Raw genomic sequence first — 19643 nt, forward strand, 5'->3', positions numbered from 1 at the left:
AGTTTTTTTCGGCTGGTCACACAAGCGAAGGGAAAAGGTGAGAGGAGGAGAGAGCGTAGATAGCTGCGAGAAGGAATTATATATACAATGAGCAACGTGATGGCACTGTTTTTATGTGGCTGCTATGAAAGTGAACTGTGTTTGCGTGTGATAAGGGGTGTATTCATTCCGCCGATTCTGTAGAAAAAAAAATGCTTCAGCGGAAGCAAATGAAACGAAACTGAGATAAAAATACCTGAATTTGTCCAATAGAAATGTACATTTGCAACTGTTGAACTAATGATTACTGTCTAGATCAGCTAGATGCAGACAAGAGTGTGCAAGGCGGTATTGAATGTGTCACTGTCTGTCACCTTGAGTACTCAAAATTCTCTATGTTGTAAACTTACATTCATAGGCTAGGTTGTAGAAACCTCATGATGGGTACAGGGTACATTTGAGTATCATGTAGTAGACTAAACCGGTTGATGTTACATTGAGCTGGGTTAATGGAATATGAATGACAGTCATCTAATATAATGTAATAGAAATAAGGCCATGCTCATAAAAAAACAGAATCATCCTCCCTCATCTGAAATGACACCAACCGCCACTGGTTGGGAGGGGATGATGGAAGACTAGAGAATAGAAGAAGAGAGGAGAGGAGGAAGCTACTAGATTGAGATGCAGCCCAGGGGCTGTCTCTTTGCAGCCCAAGCCCCGTTTTAAAACACGCACTCACGCACGCGTACATCCTCCCTTCCTCCACCGTCATCCGTGTCTAGGAGCGCCGTTAACCCGAAAGCCTCTCGCCCATGGCACGCGACTGATGGGATTCTGGCATGCTTGATCTGTTCCCATCATTATAGTTGGTGTTATTTTGTTGATGACGGCGGATCGATCGGTTTGAATCGCAGGTAAAATCGGATTATTTGATTTTATTGTATTATTAGGCACGTTTAAAAAAAACCATTGCATTTGAAAATCAACTAGGGCTATTGGCCCGAGGGCGTCCTGGAAGGATAAATAATGACCTATATCGTATTATCATACGGGCTGATAAGCACATTTCATGTAAATAATTCAAGCATATTGTTTTGCTACGGCCAGCTCTTTGTCTCATTCCCCCTCGTGCGCATTTATCGACGGAAAGCCGTATGACGTGATTATTATAGTCTTATTGGATAGAGAGCCTATAATATGATAGGCTTACATGATGTATTATTAATAGGCTCATTTAGCTTATAGCAGCCTATGTTCATCTGGTCCGTTATCTATTTTGAGGCTATATTGTTATACATCTTTATCATAGCAAATATGACTCCTTGAAAGCAACTCCAAACTGTATCTTTAATCAGACAAGGGCACCAGCCAGCCCACTCGGTGATGATGCATGCTGCGCATGTTTACGCGGCCCCTCTATTGCGAGCACTACGCGTTCAAACCAGGCCAGCCATCTGACTGTGCCTAATTAGACCTTGTGTGGGTTTGTGCGTGTGTGTGTGTGTGTGTGTGTGTGAGAGAGAGAGAGAGAGAGGGAGAGAGAGTTTACTGTTCATTTCTGATTGTTTATTTCACTTTTGTTTATTATCTATTTCACTTGCTTTGGCAATTGAAATATATTTTTCCCATGCCAATAAAGCCCATGGAATTGTGACAGAGAGAGAAAGAAAGAGAGAGAGGAGAAAGTGTGTGTTGTTTTGGGCAGTGGCCATGCAGGATGTGGTTCTAAAGGAAATTCCTCTGTGAGCAGAGTTGGGAACTTGAGTCTGTCCTCAAGGGCACTGTCCACAAACAAACAACCCTTAACCCCCTATAGATCTGAACAGATTGGATAGGTATAAGCAATGTTGCAAAAACAATCTAACTTGCCTATAAGTAGGGCAAGGTGGAGCTATTAGCTCTTCTATTACCCTATAGACTAGACCCCATCTATATTTTACTGTAGCGTCTGCGGCCTGCCTGCTCCCTATAGATCTCCTAAGCCGGATCCACTCTCAGAGCAACAGATCTCAGGACAGATCCCAATAGATCAATATTAATCTGCTCACACAGTTGGCAGAGAGCTCAGAGCTGCCCCACACTGCTGTCTACACACTGTATCAATGTGTGTGTGTGTGTGTGTGTGTGTGTGTGTCTGTCTGTTTGTGTGTGTGAGAAAGGTGGAAGGAGGGACTGGGAGAGAAAGAGGGGAAGAGAGAAAGGGAGATAGAAAGCCAGAGGGAGAGAGAAAGCAAAAGAGAGGTGGCCTCTCCAAAGTGATGATCCCCAGTGTGGGGAGTGTAACCGTGGTGATGGCTGGCTGGGCGTCGGCTTGACTGGCAGGACTGATAAACAGTTCAGTTAGAGAGAGAGAGAGCGGGAGGAGGCAGGAGAGGGGGAGGGGGAAGGATGGAGGTTGGTGCCTGAATCTTTAAGGAATGGACTGGTTTAAAAAATCTGACAAACAAGTGCACTTCGGAGAGAAGGTGGGGCAAACCAGAACCTAGCCAGGGAGAGGGAGAGAAAGGGAGGAAGGGGAGTAAGAGATGGATGGGAAAGGAGGGTAAGAGGAAGAATAGATCCTTCAGCAGAGGATTTCATCTCTCTACTCCCACTCTCCTCCTTAAATCGCTCTCCCTCATCTCTCTCCCTCTCTCTCTCAACCATTATCTCTTTCTTTAACCCCTAGAGCCAATGTCCGATCCACAGTGCAAATCTAAGTAACATAATACAAAAATCCCCATCAAAATCCGTTGGTTTAAGTTAGAGATATCTATTTCGTTGCATTAGATGCATCAATCCACCGCATCCGCCGATGTCGCCCTTCCGTATCTGCTGTGAAAGGTGGCAGAGCTGCATCGGTGTTTGTCAGATCATGAGACATCCCGAATGGGTCTTCTCACGAAAACGTCTGCAGCGGGCCGACCGGTTAGGCCTACAAAATATTATGACCCCGTCTATGGAGTCTCTCACGAAGACGTACATGTTGGTTGTTTTGCTCTAGGACAAACACAAGCCTCACATGTCTCGTCTGAAGATACCCCGGTACAAGTTGAAAAAATGAATGGAAGTAGTTAAGTGCCTAAAATAAAAGGTTAAATAGGTGTAAAAATATATGTTGTTTCCTGATCTTTCTTTTTTTTCTCTCAGATATAGGACAGACACTTCACAACAAACTTCCTTTACATTTTTTTCAGACTATCTGTTGTTCCATGTGGTGAATCTGTTATTCAATAGGTTTCTATGGGCTAATAGCAGTAAGACCAAATTCAGTGTTTCATCAAATATTTTTTGTACATATTTTTTTGTACCTTAAGGGGTCTTAAAATAAAAAATAAAATAGCTAAATGATCCTTGGTATGACCATCTTAAAATAATTCCATATGTTAACTTAGCATGCCAAAAAAAAAAATATAATAATAATTTATCTTTCGTCTCTATGTGTTTCATAATTTTACTTCAATTTGCAGGAGGCTGAATGTATCTCACCGTAGAAAGCATCTGAGCGAGCGAAACATCGCTGTCTCTGTATGTGTAGGCCATCTATCTGAGTATGACATTGTTGCTGTCCATAGCATTGAATGCAAGGGAAGCCAGCGAGCATTTGGCCTCCCTTAATAAAAACAGTATAAAATAACAGCCAATCAGCGTTGAACTAAACTGAATGAGCTGTCAAGGGAAGCCATTTTGGATTTGGCATCACTCCTATCACATTACATCAAGAGCAATACGTCATTGACAGAAACAACTTGAATTGTTGCATCTCGTTGTGCTTTGTGGACAGAAGTTGTTCTCCTGTTTTGTGATGAAACAAAGGTGTGGTTGCATTTATTCCACGGTGTCTTCTTATTGTCTCGGCCTTTAGGCCTATATATCACGGTCGATAGGCATATGGTTGTAATATGGCTTTTTGTTTTCTGGCTAGACTTCCCCGCTGATTTTACCCACGCACCGCCACTGAAGAGAATCTTTGTTTTCATCACGTACAGCCAGAGGGTGCGTGTGTCACACACTATGTCGAGTGACTATTGAGGGCAGTGGTTTTGGGCGGTGTGTGTGTGAGACAGTGTGAGTGGGATGTTGTTGTGAGGAGCTTGTGGATGCAGTTCACAGTGGCAACAATATCCTCCATCAGAAAGAAGGGCTTTATGAATCTTGGTCCTTATCCACATCACTGAGTTGTTCCGCTTCTCCTAACCTCCCTCTATTTTCTCTCTCAAAGCCATCTGGTTTAAACCACAGGAGGGATTTTCACCATCATGCAGAAGGTAACACACACACACACACACACACACACACACACACACACACACACACACACACACACACACACACACACACACACCACACACACACACACACACACACACACACACACACACACACACACACACACACACACACACACACACACACACACACACACATACGTCTTCCTCTGTGTAGGTGGAGGGAGGGGTTAGGTGTGATTTATAATGTCTGTGTCTAGGTGGAGGGACGGCCAGCCCCGGGCAGCATATCCTCCTCCTTGCGGGGTCCAAGTGCTCCTGGCTCACCCAGCATCATGGTAAGAGAGAGAGAGAGACACACACACACACACACACACACACACACACACACACACACACACACACACACACACACACACACACACACACACACACACACACACACACACACACACACACACACACACACACACACACACACACACACACACACACACACACACACACACACACACTGCACCAACACACACTTTCTTGCTATTCCTCCAGGCCCGTGTGAATGACGAAGTGGTGGAGTACAGGGATCTTGCTGCTCTGCCCAGAGATAAAAGTATTCTACAGGTAGGGTCTGTGTGTGTGTACATGGTTTTTGTGTGGGGGGTGTGTGTGTGTGGTTTATTGGTGCATGTGTACATGCGTGTTTGTGATTCAACGCTGTCTGTGCTATTCTGTAGGTGGAGAGACCAGATTTGATGACCTACCAACCCCACCTCACCTTCTCACCGCTAGACGCGCCGCGTACGCCCCGTAGAGAGGTACACACACACTTCGTGTTAGAGTAAGTAACTCATAAAGGCTGTGTAAAAAGGGAGGAGAGTGGGATGTGACTGTGTTCTCCTCTTCCTTCTCCAGAGATCCCTCTCTCCTTCCTCCATCTCTCCTCCTCCCTCTCCTGAGGTAAGACACTTCTGCGACCCTCTCTCCCTCTCCTTCTCTCCCCTTCTTCTCTCCCCCCTTTCTTCCTCCCTTTATTTCTCTGTGTTGGGTGGGTCTTTCTTTTCATCCAGTTACCCAGCAGTAGTAACTCTCTCTCTCTCTCTCTCTCTCTCTCTCTCTCTCTCTCTCTTTCCATATCTCTTTCTCTCTTCTCTCTCTCTCTCTCTCTCTCTCTCTCTCTCTCTCTCTCTCTCTCTCTCTCTCTCTCTCTCTCTCTCTCTCTTTCCATATCTCTTTCTCTCTTCTCTCTCTCTCTCTCTCTCTCTCTCTTCTCTCAGCTGAAGGAGTATAGAGAGGGGGGAGGGTCTCCAGGAGGCTCTACATTGCAGCTCCGAAAGACAGCCACCCCTGTACAGCAACATTTCCACACGCCAGGTACACACAAACACACACACACACACACACACACACACTTGCACACATAAACACACACACATCTACTTTTCTAATTCTGTGTTTTATTTTAGATAATGGTGCCAACATCTACAAGAAGTTGCCTAATTTTAAACAGGGTACAGTATATTTGTTTGTGTGTGTCTGATAATTCTAAGAGTGTGTGTGTGTGTGTCTTTGTGTGTCTAATTCATTCTCTGCCTCTGTAGAGGTCAGCAAGCAGCACGTGATGGCCAGCATCATCCAGTCGTCTATGTTCCCAGCAGCTCAGAAACCAGACCCCAATCTGCCCTCAAAGATAGAGACAGAGTACTGGCCCTGTCCTCCTTCACTGGCTACTATGGGTAACACGCACACGCACGCCGCACGGACACGCGCGAATGTGATTGGAGAGGTACTGGTAGTGTGTGGTCTAATCTCTCCTGTTGTTGCCACAGAGATCGAGTGGAGGAGGAAGAAGGAGGAAGAGGAAGAGGGGAAGGATGAATTTGAAGACCTGACTGATGATGCCAAGACACTGCAGGAGCAGGAGCTCCACAAGGTAACCCATCCCACGGAGACCGTCTTCGTCATGTTCGTCATGTTATATAAGTGCTTTCATAACGCCATTTCAGCTATGTATAATGCATTGTAATGCAAAACATATTATCATAGGAAGTGTAACCGTCTTCACTAGTCAATATGTATTGATTGATGGTGTGTATGTCTGCATGCACATGTTTGCTTGTGTGTGTGTGACGTGGGTGTGCCAGATCAAGTCTAACCTGGGCAGGCTGATCCTGAAGGAGGAGAAGGAGGAAAAGGAGAAGGCTCTACTTGGCATTGGACGCAGGAAGACTCAGTCACTGCCAGACAGAACGCACATGCACACCAGTAAGTTACAGTCCTCTGTGTGTGTGTGTGTGTGTGTGTGTGTGTGTGTGTGTGTGTGTGTGTGTGTGTGTGTGTGTGTGTGTGTGTGTGTGTGTGTGTGTGTGTGTGTGTGTGTGTGTGTGTGTGTGTGTGTGTGTGTGTGTGTGTGTGTGTGTGTGTGTGTGTGTGTGTGTGTGTGTGTGTGCGTGTGTGTAAGAACCTGATTCTGATTGGTTGCTCTGATTACTACAGGTTCCTCCTTGAAGTCCTCCTCCCACTCAGGTCTGACCAGGGTGAGTGTGTGTGTGTGTGTGTGTTTGTGCGTGCGTTGCAGTGGGTGTACGTGTGTGTGTTTGTTTGTGATGACTTACGCGTGTTACTTCTATGCAGATGCAGTCAGCAGAGTTTGCTATAGAGGGGGATCAGGGCAGAGCAGGTAGGCTATTAGCATGTGTTACAAAAGCACTTGTAGTAGTGAAGTAGGGCCCACACAAGCAAGTTCGCCAATATATATATATATTTAAGTCTATATTTATGTATGAATATAACTATTTCACTTTCTCCTTTTTCTTGTCTCTCCCTGTCGTGTTGTGCAACTGAAGAGGTAAGAGGTTAGGCCGAGATCCATTTCGATATGCGCTAGATCTGCGTTATAGCATGCTTGACCTTTAAAGGCAATTTCTAATTGAACCGATGTCTGCGTTGTCTACAAGCACGATCCGTTTGAATCCCGGACGTGATTTCAAAGCGACCTCTTCCCTCTGTTGAAGTCATATCTATCTATAGTGCATTTTGGATTTCACTAACGGTGTGTGTGTGTGTGTGTGTGTGTGTGTGTGTGTGTGTGTGTGTGTGTGTGTGTGTGTGTGTGTGTGTGTGTGTGTGTGTGTGTGTGTGTGTGTGTGTGTGTGTGTGTGTGTGTGTGTGTGTGTGTGTGTGTGTGTGTGTGTGTGTAGAATGGCGAGGCACCGCGGGAAAGGATGGACAGAGGAAACTCACTGCCAAGTATGCTGGAACAGACGGTGAGCACTAACATGCACACAGACAAAACCCCACTAAAATCACAGTGAGATTTCTTTAAGATACTAAATTCTTTCTTGCATGTAAAAAAAAAAAGAGACCCAGCCAGCACTGTGTTTTCTCCTCAGATCTACCCATATGAAATGCTCATAGTCACCCATAGAGGGCGCTGCAAGCTTCCGCCGGGCGTGGACCGTACCAGACTGGAGGTTTGTGTGTGCATGTACATTTGAAGTCGGAAGTTTACATACACTTAGGTTGGAGTCATTAAAACTCGTTTTTCAACCACTCCACAAATTCCTTGTTACAAACTATAGTTTTGGCAAGTCGGTTAGGACATCTACTTTGTGCATGACACAAGTCATTTTTCCAACAATTGTTTACAGACAGATTATTTCACTTATAATTCACTGTATCACAATTCCAGTGGGTCAGAAGTTTACATACACTAAGTTGACTGTGCCTTTTAAACAGCTTGGAAAATTAAAGAAAATGTCATGGCTTTAGAAGCTTCTGATAGGTGTACCTGTGGATGTATTTCAAGGCCTACCTTCAAACTCAGTGACTCGTTGCTTGACATCATGGGAAAATCAAAAGAAATCAGCCAAGACCTCAGAACAAAATTGTAGACCTCCACAAGTCTGGTTCATTCTTAGGGGCAATTTTTAAATGCCTGAAGGTACCACGTTCATCTGTACAAACAATAGTACGCAAGTATAAACACCATGTGACCACGCAGCTGTCATACCACTCAGGAAGTACACCGTTCTATCTCCTAGAGATGAATGTACTTTGGTGCGAAAAGTGCAAATCAATCCCAGAACAACAGCAAAGGACCTTGAGAAGATGCTGGAGGAAACAGGTACAAAAGTATCTATATCCACAGTAAAACGAGTCCTATATCGACATAACCTGAAAGGTCTCTCAGCAAGGAAGAAGCCACTGCTCCAAAACTGCCATAAAAAAGCCAGACTACGGTTTGCAACTGCACATGGGGACAAAGATCGTACTTTTTGGAGAAATGTCCTCTGGTCTGATGAAACAAAAATAGAACTGTTTGGCCATAATGACCATTGTTATGTTTGGAGGAAAAAGGGGGAGGCTTGCAAGCCGAAGAACACCATCCAAACCGTGAAGCACGGGGGTGGCAGCATCATGTTGTGGGGGTGCTTTGCTGCAGGAGGGATTGGTGCACTTCACAAAATAGATGGCATCATGAGGGAGGAAAATATTTGATATATTGAAGCAACATCGCAAGACATCATTCAGGAAGTTAAAGCTTGGTCGCAAATGGGTCTTCCAAATGGACAATGACCCCAAGCATACTTCCAAAGTTGTGGCAAGATGACTTAAGAACAACAAAGTCAAGGTATTAGAGTGGCCATCACAAAGCCCTGACCTCAATCCTATAGAAAATTTGTGGGCAGAACTGAAAAAGCGTGTGCGAGCAGGAGGCCTACAAACCTGACTCAGTTACACCAGCTCTGTCAGGAGGAATGGGCCAAAATTCACCCAACTGAAATAAATAATTCTCTCTACTAATTATTCTGACATTTCACATTCTTAAAATAAAGTGGTGATCCTAACTGACGTAAGACAGGGAATTCTTACTAGGATTATATGTCAGGAATTGTCAAAAACTGAGTTTAAGTGTATTTGGCTAAGGTGTATGTAAACTTCTGACTTCAACTGGACATATGTCATATGTGTTACTACTGAAATGTGTTAGTTTGTGTGTGTATGTTACTAAGTGTTTGTGTGTTCTCTCCTCAGAGACACCTTTCTCCTGAGGACTTTGAGCGTCTGTTCGGAATGCCCATTGCTGAGTTCGACCGCCTGTCGCTGTGGAAACGAAATAATCTGAAGAAAAACGTTCAACTTTTCTAGCAGGAAGTGACCTTATCCGTCAGACAGGAAACAGGAACCGCTGCACTGCCTAACGAAGAATACCACACAACAAACTATCACTCCCTAACTACCCATATCACATACTAACTTACCCTATATCATATCATACACATATTCTTCTATCTGTATGTTCCTTCGTATCCTTTAGTCGCCACTAGCTTTACTATAGAGCATCAGTACAGAGACAAGCCTGGCCCTAACCATCCCTATCATATGCAATGAGAATCTCCTAGTATCTACTGCCTCCCTACCCCCATACACAGACGCAACCACCTACTCACACAATACATATTACGGCTTTTATTACACTCAGAAACTGGAAATATTATTTTCATGATAAATCCATGTACATTATCAGAGATTTTGTAAATGTGATTTATGATTGACCGATTGGGATCTTTGTCTTCTGTAACGTATTAGTTCTATATTCATGTTAATGTGTTACCCAAGATTGAGGTTGACTGAGATTATTTATTTGAATATGATTATATCTTTTAGTCTCGCAAAACAGTAGAGCAATCTTTTATCCCTGTGGAACATCAGGAATTACTTACATTCCAATCCCACATCGAACCCAGGACCAGACCCATAACCCCTACCTCCCAACCCTACAGTGTATATGCTGAATTTAGAAAATGAATAAAATATGAATAAAATAAAGCGGTGTTTATTTTTTTTGTAGAATGCTAAATGTATATATAAAAAAAACGTATTTTCAACAAATTCTACAAGTTAACATAATTGTTCCTTTTCAGTTTTTATTGAATGGAGTGATACATCTACAGAAATCAGAGGCCTCGCAGTACAAGTACTTGACAAAAAAACATATATTTTTTTTATTCAGCTATTAAGAAAAACCTTGATTAAACAATCTCTGTACATTCTGTGAGATATGTTGAGGAGCTGGAACAGAAGTCAGAAACAAAATGAGGCCCCGGCCCCCCCTCTCCCACCCCCTCACATACAGTACACCTCCACAACACCATTCTTTATTAACGCCCCCCCCTTCCCCCACAACCCCCAATACCTCCACCCCATCCAAAAACCCACACTCCAAACAGCCACTCGTCTCACCGACTCGCCTCCACTTAGTCATCATCCACCTACCACCATCCTCTCCACACACAAACCTTTCACTCATACATCTCGCGCTCTCTCTCTCATACACAATCTTCAACTCCTCCACTGATAACCAACTGACATCTTCAAAAAGAGACAACTCATCTTTACTTCACCCCTCCCCCTGGCTGAGCTAGGTATAACGCCTAATTCTACTTTTCGTAAAAATAAAAAAATAATAAAAACAAAGTCAAAATCACATTGAGAGAAGGGAACATTTATAATGTACATATAATATAAATGTCAATACTCTGTCACACTATCATTGGCATAAGAAAGGATGGATTTAATGCAATGGAGGTTCCAATCGATTTCTCGTTTTTTTTTTTATTCAAGTGCTCTTGCTTGCTCTTTTTGGGTGGGACACGAACAGACACAGCAGATGTACTTTATCTTAGGCACCATAGCGTAGGTACTTCATATTTTAGGTACCATAGCCTAGATACTTTATATCTTAGATGAGTAAAGACCTTTATATGAGTTACAGCACAGGTCTTCCTTTGCCAAGCACACAAAGTAGTAACAGATAAAAATGTGTTCTGAATATTATCCCAAATATCAACTCAAAATTACAAAATGGATTTGCCTTTTATTTAATATGGCAGTGAAGCCCCAGCCTAGGGCCAGTCTACATAGAAATGTACATTGTATATTGAATCGTTATGTATCATTTATAGAAATGTACACTGTAGATTTAATCATCATGTGTCATTTGTTCAGATCCACTTTTAAACTGATGACATTAGATTCATTCTAGATGAAATAAATAAACATGATGTTGGACTGATTCTCTGGAGGCCAAGTAAGAAAGACCCATCCTACTGCCCCTCACAGAGAGAAGAGAGGGAGAGAAGGAGAGGAAGAGGGAGAAAAGAGAGGAGAGAAAGAAGAGACGAAGAAGAGGGAAGGGGAGAGAGTGAAAAAAAGAGAGAGGACAGCAGAGAGAGGGAGAAAGGCACAAGAGAAAGGGAGAAGAGGGAAAAACAGAGGGAGACAGAGTGAGGGAGGTGGGCCAGGTGTCTAGGCCTGTGTGTTGGTCCCGTTCTTGTCGGGTGGGGCGCTGGCTGTAAGGTTGTTGGAAGGGGGAGGAGCATCTTGGCGGGGGGGCATCCTCTCATTGACCCTGTCCAGACCTCGGGCCTCCTCAAAGGACTGGATCTTATGCTGCGGGTTGAACCCTTGGATGGCTGGAGGAGAGATGTAGAGTTTAGCATCAGTGCAGGAACCCAACACACACCACAGTTGCAGGGTATAAAGAGGGTAAGGGGGATACAACTCTAGGTTTGGTATGATGCTGGGTAAGGGAGGTATATGGGTAAAGAGGAAGGATTAGGCTCTAGTCTAGAAGGTACTAGGTAGTGGTCATAAGTATAGTCTAATATGGTAATGTTAGGTTGCAAATACATGATAAACTAGTATAGTTTAATATGGTAATTTAGTCACTAATACATGGTAAACTAGTATAGTCTAATATGGTAATGTTAGGTTGATTATACATGGTAAACTAGTATAGTCTAATATGGTAATGTTAGGTTGATTATACATGGTAAACTAGTATAGTCTAATATGGTAATGTTTAGTCGCTAATACATGGTAAAGTAGTATAGTCTAATATGGTAATGTTTAGTCACTAATACATGGTAAACTAGTCTAATATGGTAATGTTTAGTCGCAAATACATGGTAAAGTAGTATAGTCTAATATGGTAATGTTTAGTCACTAATACATGGTAAACTAGTCTAATATAGTAATGTTTAGTCACTAATAGATGGTAAACTAGTCTAATATGGTTATGTTTAGTCGCTAATACATGGTAAAGTAGTTTAATATGGTAACGTTTAGTCGCTAATACATGGTAAAGTAGTTTAATATGGTAATGTTTAGTCGCTAATACATGGTAAAGTAGTAGTCTGATATTTTATTCAAATGGCACTCGCCAATCTGAGCTCTTTGTTGCAGGTGCATGGTAACATGAGAAAAAAGAAGAAACCTGCACACTGCTCCTGCTAGTATCGCTGCTCCTGCTAGTATCGCTGCTCCTGCTAGTATCGCTGCTCCTGCTAGTATCGCTGCTCCTGCTAGTATCACTGCTCCTGCTAGTATCACTGCTCCTGCTAGTATCATTGTGATACTAGAAAGAGCAGTGTGCAGGTTTCTTATTTTTTCTCAGACTAGAGAGGTTTAGTTGTTAGACTTGGTGGTTAGAGGTAAGACACTTACTTGAAGAACATCAAGGCAGCATGGGCAAACAAACAAGAGAGAGAGATTGAGACCAGGTGAGAGAAAAAGAGATGGAGTGCAGGGGAGAGAACGAGGGAGTGAAGGGTAGAGACAGAGGGAGCGGATGGGCGCAAACTGGCATAAACAGTCTGATACTTTAAGGTCAATAGCCTGATATTTTGTGTTGCTAGTTAAGCTAACAAAAAAAATCTGCATGTTCCTATAGCTTATGAGAAACCATGTTTACATAGTGGTTATGTAGATCAATACTGACTAATGGGCAACATTTTATGTCCACAAAACTGCACTTAACTCTGTAAAAAAATACCTTAAACCCCCTAAAGTTGATGTCTGCGCCCCCGGGGAAAACAAATTACCATAATAAATAAGCTAGAGACGTTTAACAAAAAAAGAAAATGGATGCAACTCAATCCACCGCATCTGCCGATGTCGGACTTCCGCATCTGCGCTGAAAGGTGAGAGCTAGAGCAGTGTTTGTCAGACCATGAGACATCCCGAAAATTGGTCTTCTCAACAAAAAAAATCATCTGTAGCGTCCGAATGGCCTACAAACTATTATGGAAAGATGAAACTCTCACGATGGCGTTCTCCATTTTGCTCTACGACCTCCACAAGTGTCAGACTCGTCTGAAGTTGGTACAGATGATCCGCCAACTTCTGTCTGTAAGGTCCGAACCGTTTGGTCTACAAACTAATATGATCCCTCTGTGCAAAGGTGACTCTCACAAACATGTACATGTCAATTGTTTTGCCCGGGGATGCCCACTGGCCTCAACAAGACTTGTCTGAAGGTCCCCGGTACCCGTTGAAAAAAAATGAATGCAAGTACAGTATATATGGAGACGATTTAATGCATAAAAATATAAAACAAAAAAATTAAAAACACTTCCTGATCTTTCTAATATCGCTCCGATATAGGAGAGACACTTCAAAACAAACTTCTTTTTGATATTTTTCTGGAACTATCTGTTATTCAATGTGTTTGTATAGGCTAATAGCAGTAAGGCCCAAAATAATAATGAATAAAAAAAATGTTTTACATATTTTTGGGAGTTACTTCAAGGGGTCTTAAAATTTCAAATCAAATAATCAATTCCATATATCTTAGTAGAACCCCTCACCCTTAGTCTCTGATGGGTTGAAGGTAGACTTGGTAATAAGTACATAAACAACAAGCTCAAACTTTGGGGAGGGAGGAGGGGAGAGAGAGAAAGAGAGATGACAAATGACTTGCGTACCTCGTGCCTCTTCTGCCTCTACGGTAGCTGTGTAAGCGTGAGTAGTAGAGCCATGCCCAAAACATACAGAGAGAGAGTGTTAACATTACCAACAGAACCAGATCAGTGAGCAATCAATGCATTCAGAGAGTGTTAAACATCATATATAGTCAGTGAATTATGTTGTCAATGCATTCAGTGTTAAACATAATCTGTAGTGAGTTACACTACATGGCCAAAAGTATGTGGACACGCCTTCAAATTAGTAGATTCGGCTGTTCAGGCACACCCATTGCTGACAGGTGTATAAAATCAAACACACAGCCATGCAATCTCCATAGACAAACGTTGGCAGGAGAATGGCCCGTACTGAAGAGCTTAGTGACTTTCAACGTGGCACCGTCATAGGATGCCACCTTTCCAACAAATCAGTTTGTCAAATTTCTGCCCTCGTCAACTGTAAGTGCTTTATTGTAAAGTAGAAACGTCTAGGAGCAACAACGGCTAGACGCAAAGTGGTAGGCGACACAAACGCACAGAGCGGGACCACCGAGTGCTGAAGCGTGTAAAAATCGTCTTGTCCTCGGTTGAAACACACTACCAACTTCCAAACGGCCTCTGGAAGCAACATCAGCACAACAACTGTTCGTCAGTAGCTTCATGAAATGGGTTCCTTGGCTGAGCAGCTGCACACAAACCTAAGATCACCATGTGCAATGCCAAGTATCGGCTGGAGTTTTGTAAACCTTGCTGCCATTGGACTCTGGAGCAGTGAAACACGTTCTCTGGAGTGATGAATCACGCTTCACCATCTGGAAGTCCGACAGACAAATCTGGGTTTAGCGGATGCCAGGAGAACGCTACCAGCCCCGATACATAGTGCCAACTGTAAAGGTTGGTGGAGGAGGACTAATAGTCTGGGGCTGTTTATCATGGTTCCAGTGAAGGGAAATCTTAACGATACAGCATACAATGACATTCTAGACGATTCTGTGCTTCCAACTTTGTGGCAACAGTTAGTGGAAGGCCCTTTCCTGTTTCAGCATGACAATGCCCCCGAGCACAAAGCGAGGTCCATACAGAAATGGTTTGTCGAGATCGGTGTGGAAGAACTTGACTGGGTTGCACAGAGCCCCGACCTCAACCCCATCAAACACCTTTGGGATGAATTGGAACGCAGACTGCGAGTCAGTCCTAATCGCCCAACATCAGTGTCCGACCTCACTAATGCTCGTGGCTGAATGGAAGCAAGTCCCCGCAGCAACGTTCCAACATCTAGTGGAAAGCCTTCCCAGAAGAGTGGAGGCTGTTATAGCAGCAAAAGGGGGACCAACTCCATATGAATGTCCATGGAATGAGATATTTGACGAGCAGGTGTCCACATACTGGCCATGCAGTGTATGTTATCAATGCATTTAGAAAGTGGTAAATATCTATAGTCAGTGACTTGTTATCAATCCAGTCAGTCAATGGTCATTCAACTACATCCCCAACCTCCCCCTGCCCTCTCAACCCCGACACAGGAGTACTAGGATTTACACATGATCGTCCCAGTCACAGTGGTTAGTGCAGAAGGAGTGCAGCAATGTTTTTGGTTTAAGAGCTTGATCGAGGTTTAAAGATATTTTTGTAGGTTGAAGGAGAATGTGGATTAGGGATTGGTGTGTGTGAGTGAGAGGTTGTGTGTGTTCTGGGAGAGAGAGGGAGAGAGTGATTTAGTAGTGTGGGTGTATGAGTCAGAGAGAACGAGAGAGGGGGGTGTGATGAAGGTTTTGTCTGTTGGTGGGTTTGAGTGCAGGCAAAAGAGAAAGCATGATGCCATAGTAATTCAGGTTAGAGTGTATGAGTGTAGGTGTATGTTTGTGTGTGTGTAGGTTTAGATGTGTATACATACCGCTCTCCAGGGTCTGCCGTCCTCCAGACAGAACTCCTACAGGCAAGGCCCCAGTCGGGGTCAGCCCCTTCAGCTGTAACACACTCTCATTCTCCTCTCTGTCAACACACACAAATTCCATTTTCAATTTCAAAAGCATGGTTGTTACAAGGGAGGCACCGTACAAAGATTGGATTGAAAACTGAACCTAACCAAGGCCAGATATAATCTGTATGCAGGTCTTTCATCAATACTGTCTGTAATGGTGTGCCCCAGGGCTCTGTACTTGGTCCCAAAAAATGTGCAAGATGCGCAACTTCACTTTTATGCAGATGATACTGTTATTTATGGTTGTGCCTCATCTCTCACAAAAGCTTTCCAGAACTTGCAAACTGCTTTTTATACTGTTCAACATACCTTGTGTCAATTGAAGCTTATCCTCAATACTGACAAAACTAAACTAATGGTGTTTTCTAAAGCAAGAAATAGATATCTGAACCTTTCACCTATTACTACCTGTCAGGGCAATGAGATTGAGACTGTAACCTCATAAATATCTTGGAATTTTAATTGATGACGGTCTCTCTTTTAAATTGCATATTCAACAACTTACAAAAAAAATGAAACTGAAGTTGGGATTTTATTTTAGTAATAAGGCCTGTTTTTCTTTTGAAGCCAGGAAGCTAGTATCAGCTACATTTATGCCTTTACTAGACTATAGGGATATTTTATATATGAATGCTACCACTCATGGTTTGAGATGAATTGACACCCTTTACCATGGCGCTTTGAGATTTATTTTAAACTGAAAAACCCTTACGCACCATTGCACTTTGTATACCGGGGTTGGCTGGCCTTCTCTAGTCACTCGTAGGCTCAGTCACAAAGACATTTTGGGTTTACTACCATTTTATTTGGCCATTTTTATTGTTCAGAAATGTGGTGGGTACTCTCTTCGTTAGCAGGACTTTATCCTGCTAACTGTTCCAAATATCCAAACTGAATTTGGTAAAAGGGCTTTTATGTACTCAGCGCCATCGTCTTGGAATGCCTTACAAAATACTTTTAAACTGGAAGAACTTGTCCCGATTGGTGTTTTTAAATCACTGATGAAGGATTTTGAGACTGATTCCCTGACATGTCAATGTTTTTAATTTGCTGTTTTATGATTTTGTTATACTCTTGTGAAATCTATGGTTTTTACTAAATTACTTGTAGTTTTTCATGTTGTCTGTCTGTAATTGTGTAATGACTTGGTGCTGCCCATCTTGGCCAGGAAGCTCTTGAAAAAGAGATTTCAAATCTCAATGTGTCCTTCCTGGTTAAATCAAATAAAAAAATACCTTTACAGAGGTTGATTACGTCAACAATAAAACCGTATAGAGACAAACGCACACAAACACTTACCTGAGTACAGAAAAGACGCGGGCCATCTTCCCAATCGCTCGGATCTTATTCCTGATCACCTCCTTCCTCACAGCAGAAGTCCCAGCTGAGAGAGACAGAGAGAGGAATGGGGAGGGGGGGAGGTAAGGGACTGGTGAAACTAAAACTACTCTTCATAGTCACACGCACATCACGACACACACTGGCAGTGTTCGAGAGCATCAAAACTCATGGGTAAATTGTGACCGACTGACCTATAAATATATATTATTGAGTAGTTATTTATGATGCTAGGGGATATGTAGATCAGTCCGTCTCGACTCACCTTTAAAGTCGAACACGCGTGCACCCGCACAAACACACACACAGCTCAGCTGATACTCAGCTGGCATGTGGCATCAATAGAAGCTTTGATAAGGTATTGTGCAACAACAGATATTTAAGACTGAATAGTGTTTATAGGGCCACTGCCCTTCCTGATTTGGCCACGTTTTACATTTGGATCATTAAGAAATGCTCGCGGCCATGACTGAATTCAAACATGAGTTGGTGTCGGGGTGTGGTTTGACTTGGGTATTTCATGTGTGCCTTCGCAGGTGGGAAGTGTTAGCCAAATTATTTTGCCAATTACCTTCAGCAGGCTGGTGTACGATCGTGGCAAAGTTGGTTTGACTTTGGATAGCCTACAGTGCCTTCAGAAAGTATGAACATGACTTTTTCCACATTGTTGTGGTTGTTACAGTCTGAATTTAAAATGGATTACATTATGTTTTGTCACTGGCCTACACACAATACCCCATAATGTCAAAGTATAATTGTTTTTAAAAATGTTTACAAATTAATAAAAATGACAAGCTAAAATGTCTTGAGTCAATAAGTATTCAACCCCTTTGTTGTGGCAAGCCTAAATAAGTTCAGGAATACAAAATGTGATTAACAAGTTACATAATAAGATACATGGACTCACTCTGTGTGCAATAATAATGTTTAACATTATTTTTGAATGACTACCCCATCTCTGTACCCCACACATACAGTTATCTGTAAGGTCCTTCAATCGAGCTGTGAATTTCAAACACAGATTCAACCTTAAAGACCAGGGAGGTTTGCCAAAGCCTGATTGTCCCAGTATCACAATTCCAGTGGGTCAGAAGTTTACATACACTAAGTTGACTATGCCTTTAAACAGCTTGGAAAATTCAAGAAAACAATGTCATGGCTTTAGAAGCTTCTGATAGGCTAACTGGACATCATTTGAGTCAATTAGAGGTGTACCTGTGGATGTATTTCAAGGCCTACCTTCAAACTCAGTGCTTCTTTGCTTGACATCATTGGAAAATCCAAAGAAAAATCAGCCAAGACCTCAGATTTTTTTTTTTTTTTTTTACTTCCACAAGTCTGGTTCATCCTTGGGAGCAATTTCTAAATGCCTGAAGGTACCACGTTCATCTGTACAAACAATACTACACAAGTATAAACACCATGGGACCACGCAGCCGTCATACCGCTCAGGAAGGAGACGCGTTCTGTCTCCTAGAGATGAACGTACTTTGGTGCGAAAAGTGCAAATCAATCCCAGAACAACAGCAAAAGGACCTTGTGAAGATGCTGGAGGAAACAGGTACAAAAGTATCTATATCCACAGTAAAACGAGTCCTATATCGACATAACCTGAAAGGCCGCTCAGCAAGGAAGAAGCCACTGCTCCAAAAACGCCATTAAAAAAAGCTAGACTACGGTTTGCAACTGCACATGAGGACAAAGATCGTACTTTTTGGAGAAATGTCCTCTGATGAAACAAAAATATAACTTTTTGGCCATAATGACCATTGTTATGTTTGGAGGAAAAAGGGGGAGGCTTGCAAGCCGAAGAACACTATCCAAACCGTGAAGCATGGGGGTGGCAGCATCATGTTGTGGGGGTGCTTTGCTGCAGGAGGGATTGGTGCACTTCACAAAATAGATGGCACCATGAGGAAGGAACATTATGTGGATATATTGAAGCAACATCTCAAGACATCAGTCAGGAAGTTAAAGCTTGGTCGCTAATGGGTCTTCCAAATGGACAATGATCCTAAGCATACTTCCAAAGTTGTGGCAAAATGGCTTAAGGACAACAAAGTCAAGGTATTGGAGTGGCCATCACAAAGCCCTGACCTCAAATCTAGAGAAAATTTGTGGTCAGAACTGAAAAAGCGTGTGCAAGCAAGGAGGCCTACAAACCTGACTCAGTTACACCAGCTCTGTCTGGAGGAATGGGCCAAAATTCACCCAACTTATTGTGGGAAGCTTGTGGAAGGCTACCCAAAACGGTTGACCCAAGTTAAACAATTTAAAAGGCAATGCTACCGAATACTAATTAAATCTATGTAAACTTCTGACCCACTGGGAATGTGATGAAAGAAATAAAAGCTGAAATAAAATCACTCTACTATTATTTTGACATTT

General features: G+C 42.7%; 2 protein-coding genes across 4 annotated transcripts in view; one reads left to right on the plus strand and one right to left on the minus strand.

Annotated features, from left to right (window-relative positions):
• Nucleotides 1-791: 791 nt before the first annotated feature.
• Nucleotides 792-10019, plus strand: dmtn (dematin actin binding protein). Its single transcript, NM_001140164.1, is given in 16 exon segments — nt 792-896; nt 4184-4229; nt 4451-4528; nt 4740-4811; nt 4925-5005; nt 5103-5147; nt 5465-5561; nt 5654-5698; nt 5789-5923; nt 6017-6120; nt 6332-6452; nt 6684-6724; nt 6822-6867; nt 7386-7453; nt 7580-7660; nt 9225-10019. Coding segments are annotated over 15 exon segments (1137 nt in total). The 5' UTR covers nt 792-896; nt 4184-4220; the 3' UTR covers nt 9339-10019.
• An 81-nt stretch (nt 10020-10100) lies between these two features.
• The window catches only part of pp2bc (Serine/threonine-protein phosphatase 2B catalytic subunit), a 28912-nt gene continuing 19369 nt past the window's right edge, over nt 10101-19643 (minus strand). The window contains exons 10-13 of one of the 3 annotated variants that reach the window (XM_014128458.3): nt 17217-17301; nt 15831-15928; nt 13958-13984; nt 10101-11656 (exon numbers count right to left, since the gene is read on the minus strand). In XM_014128458.3, the coding sequence (XP_013983933.1) occupies nt 11499-11656; nt 13958-13984; nt 15831-15928; nt 17217-17301 (368 nt within the window). In that variant the 3' untranslated portion in view covers nt 10101-11498. 3 annotated transcript variants of the gene reach the window in all.

Source organism: Salmo salar, chromosome 01, assembly GCF_965601325.2.
Source record: "Salmo salar chromosome 01, fSalSal1, whole genome shotgun sequence".
Lineage (NCBI taxonomy): Eukaryota > Metazoa > Chordata > Actinopteri > Salmoniformes > Salmonidae > Salmo > Salmo salar.